Source organism: Biomphalaria glabrata, chromosome 12 (genome assembly GCF_947242115.1).
Source record: "Biomphalaria glabrata chromosome 12, xgBioGlab47.1, whole genome shotgun sequence".
Lineage (NCBI taxonomy): Eukaryota > Metazoa > Mollusca > Gastropoda > Planorbidae > Biomphalaria > Biomphalaria glabrata.
In genome coordinates, this window is record NC_074722.1 from 29,433,203 (window position 1) to 29,445,925 (window position 12,723).

Sequence of the window (12,723 nt, forward strand, 5' to 3'; positions counted from 1 at the left end):
GAAGAGCACTATGCAGTGATAAGGAACGATCTGTAGATTCAAACATTGTATTTCATGTTGGATTTTACATCAGCTTAATCGTGAGTTGCAAGGAATTCTTGAAGTTATTTCATTCGAAAACAATTTGTTCCCTTTTACCGCACTTTCTAAACAGAAACTCTAATTCTCTTTCCTACCCATTGAAATAGATGGGTATGCCAAAACCAGTCTTTTTTGGTGAGCTAAAAGGTGGTCGACGTAACAGAGGTGCCCCACGGAGACGCTTTAAAGACCAGCAGACCAGCCTGTTTGGATTTTTCGATGGTCCCGGGTTCAAACCCTGCCCGCTCCCATCCCCCGTCGTCCTGTGGGAGGTTTGGACTAGGAAGTAAACTATCTTCGACTCTGAAGGAACATCCGAAACATGTAAAACATTTTACAAATAGTGTCGAGAAAATAATTCTAATATAGACATTTGCTATTTAAAATCTCTGTTAAATATAAAGGAAGCTTTTCTCAGCAGGTCCAGGAGACTTAGATGCTGAAATGCGACGCTAGTCTAGCGGTAACAGAAATATTTTTGTCGCGTTTTAATATTTATATTAGCACCTATGAAATGAGTTGATGATTTTTAAAAAAATTCGAGAGTTGTTGAGCTAACCGAGCTAACTTAGGGCTATTGGAGCAATAAAATAATGCGAATTAATTTTACAGCAAAATTGTTTTGAAAGTTTCAAAGATCTGAGAAGAGAAAATATTTTGATTTCTACACCAAGAAGAGTAGCCTACCGTATTTCTGATCATCAGAAGAAACTTGATTTTGATATTATTTCCTTAATTGAGTCTACATATGTATGCGAACAATCATTCAAGCATGAACTTTATTAAGAGTAAATTTAAAAAATCGGCTTATCGATGAGACATTGGAATCGTGCCTAAAATGAAAATAAAAACAAATAAACCTGAAGTACATACCAAGAAAATGAAACCCCATTGCTTACGTTAGTTAGTAATTGTAGTTATTTTTTTTAAAGGATACGTTTTATATTGTATAACTTTTGCATTATTAAAATAAATACTATTTTTATACAAGTGTATCACTAATTATGTTTTATTCAAATGTACCGTTAGTGAAACTAAGATATAGTTAACAAAGTAAGCACGAAATTATACTTTTAGTTGTTTTTTTAATTCCCACAAATATGTGTATAGGCCTACTAAAGCATTCTATAGAGTGACTAGTTCTGTGTCAGGCAAAAGTAAAACAATGTATTTATTTAGAAAGATATTGATACATTAAATATAAATGAGTGGGGAAAACACAAATAAACAACAGGATTTCTTATTAAAAATACCTTTGAAGACCTCTTCAATAGAATGACGGATTTCGCACTTAACGGGTAACATATATAGGCTAATTATACCTAATTTTGTTCCGTCGCATGTTCTTGGATATATAATTGTGCGGTTCGGAAATTAATCTAATCTTGAAAACATAGTAGGTCACCGATGGGCACCACACAAGATCTGTTGATCGCCTTTCTTCACTCTCTCTTTTGCCTAGGATAGAATCACTTTCACTGACAGACCCGTCACTTCTAGATCTACCAAGAATGAAAGTCACATGCAAGATTCATGACTCTCTCTCTCTCTCAGCAGTCATATTTCCCTTTTTTGCTAATTTAACGTTATTCTTAAGAAAAAAAGTATCGAAGGATCGTAGTTTCTATGCCCGTGTGAGTGGGCTCTTGATTTATAGACAACTGCAATAATATCTATTGGAGATTTTCGAGATAAACCAAACAGTCAAAATAACTTCACTGTTGCCAACTAAATCAAATTAACAGAAATTGTGTTATGCTATAAATCGAGACAGTAAAGCCAATAATGCTTTCTCATCAACAAAAGCCCAATATCTTGCTAGCAATGATAGTTATAGGCCTATCTCATTCCCTAAATTTTTCATTTACATAAGAATATTGATAACAAGTGATAGTGACAGTCGCTTCTGCGGAAGGAAGCTTTTCCAAACTCAAATTGATCAAAACCTTAGGTCAGTAGTTTACCAAGAACGATGGAAAAGTTTATCACTTAGGCTATATCTATTAAATCTGTTATAAGCAGAGACATCAATTTTCTAACAGACTTGCTAAAAAGGAATCAAGAAAGACCCAGTTTTAAATTAATCTATGCCATTATATATTATGAATGTTAACTGCTATTGTGAAAAACTTCGTTTTAATACTTTGTTATTATGGCTTAGACGTTGGCTACAACTGTTCGCTTGTGAAGTTATGTTTTGATATAATGATCTAACAGAAATAGTTGTTATTGTAAAATTTAAAAAAAAAAATAGAAGAGGGGGGCTCGCAAGCCTCCATTAAATTGAGCCTCGCCATTCGAAAGGCCGGCCCTGTATGTAAGTAAAGGTTTTATCTTTTTCTCTATAGGCCTACATATAGATCTATTTTTCTTATGCTCACCCATTCACACACATAATGAAATAGTAGAACTATATGAAAAAAAAAAGTGTTTAAAATCAATAAAACTGAAGCAAATAGATCTAGGCTGTGACAAACAGTTTTTTTTTTAAATGATAGACTAAGAGATGAACTAAATATGACAACTCCAGTAAAGAACAACCATGAACGTCTGTGTTTTATCTTAATGACCTTAACTTGAGCTAATTTATTGTCCTTTAATTTGTGGCCACTGCAAACCTCAAACTATTAACGTCATTTTTTTTTTTTTGCTTAGTTTTTGGGTAGGCCTATATGGTTGGGGGGGGGGGGGCAAGATGGGGCAAGGGGAATTAAAAGGCAATCTTGGATGACACTCGTACTCATGAACGTACACGCAGACAGGCACACAAAAATAGTTTATTAAAAAAGAAATGTGGCATGTAAACTTAAATCCTACTCCCTATATGTATGTGTGTGCGTGTACAGTGCTTTTTTTTTTTTTTTTTTTTTGTAAAAAAAAAAAATATTACGCTTGCTGTGTATAATGTCTTTTAATTCACATTTATATTGTATTGTACATTTACATTTCATTTGTGTACACTTTCAATTAAGGAATTACAAGAGTTAGCAATTTTCAGAAACGAATTTTGCGACCATAGATTCTAAATTTCGTTATTGTCTTTTTACATGACAACATTTCACCTCTAGCTTACTAGTTAATGTTATCCTTGTGACTGCTGTCAAATTACAGCCAGTCACCACATCGACCTGTTTAATTAAATAAAAAATTGTTCACAGATGTATGTGGACCCAAATAATGTGAAAGTTTAGCAACAAAGTTATTTTAAATTGTGAAAATTCAGCTTCTGGCACTTGTAAAACTGCCGGAGGTTCTCTTTCAGATCATAATTTACTTGGAAGTATGTCCGCTGGAGCTGAATCAGCTTCTGCACTAAATGGTGAACTGCGGGTATTGAAAACTGAGTCCAAGTTCTTGACGTCTTGAAAGTTGCTTTCAAATTCTAAAATCAAGGATTCTTTTCAACCATTTCACTAGAAATATTTTAACCTTTCAGCAAAGCAAAAAGACAAAATCTGTTTTCGCTTGCTTGACTTGGAGAAATGGGAAAACTTTGTTTAAAAATATTTAAAACGCCAAAGAAAAACACCAAATAAGATCTGTCAATTTTCATCTCCATTCTCCTCTGTCATTTATTGCCTTTGATAGAATTTCATTCTGATGTTCTTTCTAAAAATATTGAAACCCGCCTTTTTACCTACCTGGGTGGACCACTTCGGGGGCCGATTTTGAGTTTCCACACAAACTGTCTTTGTTAACTTTTTTTTTTTTTTTGGCTTTTGAAACAAACACGCACAAATATTTGAAAAAAAACAAATTGTCATAAACTAAAATCAAATTAATACGGGTTAATTTGATTATGACGATGGCCTGCAAAAACCTACCCAATTAGCTGGTTCCTTTATGCAACCACCAACCTAATGTCTGATACTATTTTAAACTTATGACTGTATCCCAACCTGTAGTCTAACAAGTCACAGTTGACTATTTTACTTTTACATTTCAAATGTATGATCCACTTAGTTCGATCATTCACTTACTTCATGAATTATTAAGACTTGTAAATTTTTTTGTTCAAGCCAGGTGTGGCAGATAATTAAATTACATACAATCAAATGTCTTTTAATGAACAGCATTTTTAATGCACCGCCCCCCCCCCTTTTTCAGACCTTGCAATCTATAGATCATCTGTTTCATAAGCAAGTGCTGTACTGCTCAGCCTCTATTATTTTTTATCTAGCTGTGAGGACAAAAGTCTTATGTACTGCATCCCCACTGCACTATGGTCTAATATCTTTTGTAGACCCGAGGGGGTTATGAGGTATCTTTGAGGTTTCTGTGCTGGATTGAAGTGCTCAGGATTCGAACCTTGTTGACATTGCTAAAGCTGTTTAGGACGTCCTGTGGGACACCAAGTGAAAACACATCTGAGTTGTTAATAAATGTGTTGGCCACTGGATAACAATCAAATAAAAACCAAATCATGAAGATACTATGCCTACATGGACCCACAACTCAAACTCAAGTCAAATGTTAAACTCATCTAGATGTTTATTCATTAAAAAGAAAAAAAAAACGCATTGTTGGCAGTACAAGAACAACAGGCAATCACAAAGTAAACAGTTTGTCAGCAAGTCTCTTTACATTAACATGTATTGTCTTACAATCTCATCAACAAAAACTTGACCATTAATCTGTCATTTACAAAAAATATAGATCTAGAAAAAATAATGTGGACAAATGAAGTAAAATAAAATTAAGTTCTGGGCATTTCTATCAAATTGGAATAAAATACAAACTAACAGCTCTGATTTAGTTGGAAACCAAGCCTTTCAGTTTTCTACATAATTAATATCAATTACACAAACAACATATTGTCTCATTTGTATATATATATATAAATTTATAAAGATATATTTCGTTATCACTTAACATTTTTGGCCACAAATTCTTCTCCTTTCTTGATGTTAGCCAACAGTTCAGGCATGGCTGCTGTAATCAAGTTGCGTTCATAGTCCAACAGTTTACCAATGCCAAGGTTCTTTTCAATACCATTTTTCTGTTCAATGGATTAAAGCAAAAAAAAAAGTCTAATTGGCAGCAAGCAACAAAAATGTGGAAGCAATAAAATGTCTCTAGTAGTACAACTAGAATAATATAAGAATAGCAAAACTAAAGGTGTGGGTAAAATAGTAAATTTGTGAGTAAGTTTTTAATTTCTTTTTTAAGTTTAAAACATTCATATTCAACAGTAACAACAGTTGTAATATTTTTTATGCATGGGTGCAATCACAACTTTAGATAGAGAATAATTGGTTTGAGTTTTGAGTTTTTGGCACATCGGCACAATTTAGGCCATGTCATGCCCATAATCCTTCAAGGATTAATCTCCTTTATAAAAGCTAAATTCCAATTCCATACAGTTAAATCATTAATGGCAACTCATCAATGCCTGCAAGCAAGAATGTTGATGTCTATGTAAGACAAAGTCTTTTCAGTCCATCTTGATCTGATAAATTCCTAAATGTATTAATTTAACACTAATGCTGCTAATGTTAACACCAATACACTAACTATATATCAGTCTTTAAATGTGGAATTACAGTTTCACAAATAAGTCTTTTTTTTTTTAAATAATATACCCTACTAGCATTGTCCGATACAGGTCAATTTTCAGTTTAGACTTTTTGTTTTGATAAAGCAAGTTTAAATTGACAGAATTGAAGCTGCTTTTTGTAGTGAATTTCATTAGCCAATGCAATCCAAATAAACCTTTATTTGGGATTAAAATGTAAATTCAAAAATAAAATTTTGAAACAGTGTTTAGAGATATATGAGTTTGTAGTTTAAAAAGAAAAAAAAAGTGATAATTTGGACATTTTTTCAAGTTGAAGAGGGATCAGCCTGACTAGCTATCATATTATTATTTTTTTAAAATTTAATTTAGCTTGCATGCCACCAAGGCTAGAGCTTTATATTCTGTTCCTATTATTCAGAGCCTGGCACTGGAAATTATATGGCCATAGAATGTTAATGAGCACATTTTATACAATCTAACATAGACATAGCAATAAAACATAAAAAATGTATATTTTATATACAGTTTATTGATTGGCACCTGAAACTTTATAAAAGTTGGAATTAAACATGTGATACCTGGTACACATTTCATAGTTTTAAAAAAGCTGGTGTTTAGAAAGTAATAGATTTTTTTAAATTTAGTAATTTATACTTTTCAACAACATAGGTTGGAATTTTTTTTATATCAAGATTTATCAAGTCCCAGATGTGAACCCTTGTAAGTAAGTAGGGCTACTTACGCCTAATAATACAGGAGTAGCAAAATATTTGGCCTCTGTCTCATCAGATCTTACATAAGCACACTGCACTTTGCCCTCTGTGCCATTCATAGCCTCTAAGAGATCTTTAGCGAAAAGATTGGCTGCATAGGCCATAGACAGAGTAGCAGAGCCCTGTTGAAAAAACAAAAGTATTATTGTACATCAGCATGGAAGCTACCCAGAAGACACTAACTTCAATAAAAAAGTAAAACAATGAATGCCAAGTTGTACTGATTAGTTGTAACAATTTTTCAAACAATTTTTAAACTGAAACCAAAGCCATCATAGAGTTCACAGGAAATGAGATGGTGCTCATTTTCAACCTCAAAGGAAATATATGATTTACAATTGTCATTTACTTATAAAATAGCTCATCTGCTAAAATATTCAGAATTACTTTGCTCTTTTTTATAAGGGAAAAATGTAAAGTAATAACGTTTAAAATACATCACTTACTGCACCAGCCTTGGCTTCAACAACTTCTGTGCCAGCATTCTGGATTCTAACACTGAGTTTAACTCTCTCCTCCTATAAGAGAGAATGCAAAATATAATATAATAATTCTTGATGTGAAATTAGCACAAACATTCAAACTAATTATGAGAACTAGAAGGCAAGGGTTAACTGAATTCAACAAGTTAGCAAGTCAAGGCTCAAACTCGCCAACCCAAACAACATTCATCTTGATAAAAAGGGGAGTTTTAACCTTACCCCATGGCATTAGCAACGTAAATGTGAATTTTTGCTTGGCTGATTTCTTTGGTGATTAAGAGTGAAATGATTAGGTGAGTTTGAGTTTAGGCACATCGGCACAATTTAGGCCATGTCGTGCCCGACTGAAATGATTAGGACTAAAATGAATAAAACTAAAAAGACATTAATACCAATCTAGGGAAAAAATGTTTTTAATACAACAGTATTACTGATTCTAGAGTCTATGATATGGCAGTTAATGGTAAGTTAACAGTACCAACTAATAACAACAACAAAAATTACTTGAGGGAAAGACACTGCTGGGGTGCACTGTGAAATGACTGGGACAATAGTGATACCACTGTGGCCTCCAATGACTGGGCATTTCACTTTTGTCACATCCAAGCCCTAAAAAAAAGATGAAACCATTGATGAAACAAAGGTACAAGTCAGCAATATAATAACCAATTGAGTACAAATGTCAAAGTTCAAACATATACCTTGGCTTCTGCGATGAATGTGTTTGACCTGACAACATCAAGAGTTGTGACACCAAACAATCTTTTTTCATCAAGCACACCATGTTTCTTTAAGACCTCAGCAGCTATTGGGACTGTTGAGTTGACCTGGGAGAAGAAAAAAAAAAAAGAATTTGTTATGAAATGAATGAATATGACATGCACTAGAATATGTAGATTCTAAATGAATATTTCAAAAAGTAAAATGAAAAAAAAAAAGTACCCCTATTTATTTGTGCAGTAAGGCCTATTTGTTTTTGTTTTTTTAAAAAAAACTTCATAAACACTAGTTAGTATATAGAGTGGTCTACACTGTGACATATGAGCGTGAATAGTCTGTGGTATAACTATGTATTTTAGAATACAAATCGATGCTTAAAAAAAAAATTTTTTAATTAACATACCGGTACCTCAGAATATCACTAATGTCTAAGTTATTTAAATAATTAAATATTGGTACAACTTTAAAAATGTTTATAATCTTTACAAAAGATACATTTATAAAGCTCAGTTTGTTTATCAATATTTTACGTAGAAGAAATCAATGAACACTTTCAAGTAAAAGGTATAAAAATAACAGTCCTATATTAAACAATGCCACTTACTGGGTTAGTGATAATGGCAATCATTGACTTGGGGCAGTTTTTGGCACAGGCATCAACAAGATTGGCTACAATACCAGCATTGGTGTTAAACAGGTCATCTCTTGTCATACCTACAATAGTGTCAATAGTGCAAAACAAGGTTTCATTTTTACTAAGATAATATCTAGAAAGCACATAAAAACTGATACAGACCCAAACTATTTATCCACAACCGACTCCCATAAAACTGTAGTTTTAAATAAAAAAAGGCATATGTCACCACCTCAAAGTTGGTGCCATAGAGTAGAAACCCTAATTCTGTATTGTGTATGTTAATTCCATATTGTGAATCTTATTCACAACCCATGTTGCACTAAGGTGAACACTTTTGACCTTAGGTGAACCAGAGAGTTAAAGGCAGTCAGTCCACATAGAGATCTTGTAGCAAGCACTTGTATTGAGTCACCTAATATATAGGCAGTAGAGTTAGATGTTTAAAGTAGTTGGTTACAGAACAAGTACTAAGTTGTGATATTCGTATATTACTGTTGGATTAATACTGACCATTCCTGGGTCGAATTGTATGGTGTATTCACTATGTGGTGTTATATTAAACTTATTGTGTCTGCTACATCCAGCGTCATTTCATTACTCTGTGATTTGTAACAAGAACCCAATGTCACCACCACGCCTACATTGATAACCACAGCCACATTCATAACATATAAAATAAACCCGGTGACAGCATATTTTCCATAAACTAATACTTCAGTGTATATATATATATACTTTTCAATTGGATAGTAAAATTAAATAAGACAAGACTAACCTGGCTTTCTGGGAACTCCAGCAGGTATCAAAACTAGCTGTGCATCTTTCACAGCATCAGCAAGCTGATCACTGCCAAGGTAGCCAGTGACTTTTGGCCTGGTTTCAATGTGACTGAGATCTGCAGCTACCCCTGGTGTATGTGCTATATCATAAAGAGCCAACTGTGTGATCAAGGGAGACTGTTTCAAGAGGAGAGATAAGGGCTGGCCAATGCCCCCAGCGGCACCCAAAACAGCTACCTTCACATCAGACTACACAAACAAAAGAAGCAAATTATTTTTAAAGTGGAAAAGTGATCAATTTTGAGTGATACCAGTATAATTCAATTGAATAAAACATGAAAGTAGCATACGAATAATGGTGACTCACCAAAGTCCAACCAGCTTTAAATGAGAGTAACAATAGTTGAAACTTTATACTAGGTCAATATAGAAGTGAGTGAATTTATCTGCACCAACTTGTAATGAAATAGATCTTTTTTCCATCCACATTAATTTTGACTGGATGCCAAATGCAAAGTAGTGAATAAAAAGTCATTCTTAGATTTATGAACTAGCTATATGCTTTCAGCAAAACTAAATTTTTTTATAAATATATTAATCTGATTGTAATAAAATGTTTTTTAATTGAAAAAAAATAGTTACCGGTACTTTAAAATTAAAATTTACTTTAAAAAAACAACAACTTTTGGATGTGCTAATTCTGAAAAATTTCAAAGCCAAAGTGTTTTGATAAATCCACATAATGCCCCGGAGATGTTGTGGATGAGTGGTAAAGTGCTTGGCTTCCGAACTGGAGGTTCAAAGTTTGAAGCCTGATGATGACTGGGATTTTTAATTTTGAGATCTTTGGGCAGCTCTAAGTTCACCCAACTCTAATGGGTACCTGACATTAGTTGGGGAAAAGTCATATGACACCCTTGTTAACCGTGAACCACAGAAACAGATGACCTTTACATCATCTGCTTCATAGATCACAAAGTCTGAAAGGAGAACTTTACTATATCAGTGATGCCCAAAATACGGCCCACGGGCCAGATCCGGCCTGCGACGTGGTTCCATCCGACCCGCTGAAACATCAGCACAAAGTGGAAAAAATCCCCTCTCCGAAAAAAAAAAAGGTTGAAAAAATGTATCTTTGCCTACTTTAAGGCACTCAAATTTTTTTCTGATGGATTGATACCATGACCTTTAACGTTTATGCATTTATGAATAGGGACTCTGAATGTAGAATCTACCAGGAAAAGTGGGCGCAATCTTTGCTTTTTTGTGGAACATGATAATAGGCCAACATCTTTGTTTTATAAAGAAATTTCGTCTGTTTAAAAATATGGGGCATTCTTGGTTTGAACCTCAAAAGATTAACTACAACTAGAGATTAGAGGATCGTTGGAAATATTCACCAAAAAGAAACAAGAAAATTAGTCGGTTTTAGAAGCACCTACATTATTACTAACATTTTAAGTAGAGAAGTGAAGATATTTTCTGATGCGTAAAAAGAAATATAGTTGTCAAATATGACATGAATGTAGTACTAAATCCAAGGGGTTCTGGTATAATAGTTTCATTTAATTTGTGTAAATTTTCTGTCATGTGGCCCGTGAGATGTGGAAATTAAAATGGCCTGCAGGTCAAATTAGGTTGGGCATCACTGCTATATATAATGCCCGATATTAAAAGTTTAAAAAATATTTTACAAGAGATAGAAATCTAGATCTACTACATTGCAAGTCACAAGTCATGATCATATATGATAATTTAAAAAAAAACAACAACAGCTTGTCAAAAATTTGGTTGCCTAGCATCGTGGCATTTACTTAAGACTGTCACAACGATGGTCTCTGGTTCAAATCCTACAGGAGTTCTGGGCTAGCATGCTATTTTTTTTTGTAGGGATGTCTGAAAGTCAAGTCTGCGACAAGCATGCGTTTAGTTTACAAGTGAACATGAGTCATTTTAATACAATTAATCTAATAATAACTTTTTAAACGTTTAGTATATAAACAATGGTATGTTTTAACCAATAAACGAAGAGCTAGAAAAAAGAATCCCTATAGGAAACTAACTAAAATTCTGGAATATTAAGCTTCTAACTAGATAGGGAAATGTATTTCGCTGCCTTTGCTGTCCCAGTTGTAATAGAGTTTTCTATACAGACTGGTTATTATGGGTGTCACAGAACTAAAGTGTTCAAGGTCATTTCTGATTAACAAGTTTCACTGGTTTATTTTTAGATTGATTCTAGAGCAGAATATTTGCATCATAAGGTAATGGCTGTATATTTTTGACAAGTTCTAGAATAATTGTTTTGTATTTATTTGGAAAATATTTCTTTTTTGAGTTTATACTTTAAATTAAAATCTCGCATCATGACATTGAGAATTCAGAAATTGTTTTAAAGAGAGAACTATACAAAACTGGAACCCTAACCCTAACACAATTTCATTGTAACCATATCATGAAACAATGGGGATATACTGAAAAATAAATACAAGGGTTTAATAGAAGGCTTGCAGTTTTTTCATGATCTCCACCCTTAGCTTGCAAATCTATCAAAGCAATGAGCACCTAAGATGTTAAGAGTAGCCTGTGAAATAAATTTCATGAAAGCTGAATGAATGAATGGTACTAGGCTAGGGGTGTATATATATAATATATATATCATAATATATGATGATATTAAGATAATTGTCATGATTAGTTTGGCGCCAGCTGTCTATGATAATAGCACTAAGCTCTGATGCCATCACTTTCCCTCTTCCCTTGGAGATAAAAACTGGAAATTTCCATACTCATACACATGTCAACTTTGACCTTCAGCTGAACTTTATTGTATATAGAAAAATAAAAGTAGATGTGTTGACAAAAAGGGGCATATGTAGTACCTAAATAATTTAAATTGCTTTAATAGCAATATAAATAAAAGAATAAATGGATGAAAATGTGGGAGTTGTCTATTGAAAACACAAATTATCTTGAAAACTAACTTCTATAATCGTAATGATATGATAGTCCTAATTCTAACTAATGAAACATCTGAAAATGTTAGTTGCTTCAACATGTGTATATAATATATCTATACCTGTCTTTAGTTAAACTCTAATTTACTGGACCTAGAATTGTAAAAAGTCTAGATCTAGATATATAAAAAAAAAGATTAAGATCAGACTCACTAGCGACTAGAGTAACTCAGTAAGCCGGTAATGTTATTTTTTTTTTTTTACGTGCCGGCAAATGGCTTTTAAGAGGTTAATTTTTATTTTAGAATGAACTAGATCTATTGATCTAAAATTTAATCTAGACTTGAGACATACATCTCTATTCTTATCTAGATTTAGAATCTTGAAAAGTTAAAATTCATTGTCATTATCAATCATGTCTAAAGTCCTAGATGCATCTAAATCTAGGCCGTCGTATGACCACTCGATTCGAGCCTCGACGTAAGTTGCTTACTCGTAAGGTAGAAAAGTAGAATAATAATCATGTATTAGCAGTCAACTCACAGTGACATTCATTCACTAGTTTAAACTAGATTCATTTGTGCTTACCCTTGATGAAGTTGAAAAACAATTGCGAAACACAACGCAAAGCTGTTTTGAACTTGTGATTCTGGAAAACATGTTATTTTAAGTTATCTACAGAAGTATTCTAATAAGGGGTAACGCAATATCACATTGGATACAGTGTCAATGACTGGAGTTCTGAAAAAGTTCTTGTTTCAGGAAGTTCGTATAGA

The 12,723-nt window shown here is 33.2% G+C and overlaps 1 protein-coding gene across 1 annotated transcript; it reads right to left on the reverse strand.

Annotated features, from left to right (window-relative positions):
• Positions 1–4,554: 4,554 nt before the first annotated feature.
• Positions 4,555–12,715, reverse strand: LOC106067662 (malate dehydrogenase, mitochondrial-like). The gene is made up of 8 exons (XM_013226887.2): positions 12,536–12,715; positions 8,987–9,239; positions 8,179–8,288; positions 7,556–7,681; positions 7,359–7,463; positions 6,819–6,890; positions 6,342–6,494; positions 4,555–5,080 (listed from the first exon to the last, which is right to left on the reverse strand). The coding sequence occupies exons 1-8, from the start codon at positions 12,605–12,607 to the stop codon at positions 4,946–4,948; spliced, it is 1,026 nt and encodes a 341-aa protein (XP_013082341.2). The 5' UTR covers positions 12,608–12,715; the 3' UTR covers positions 4,555–4,945.
• Positions 12,716–12,723: the final 8 nt, after the last annotated feature.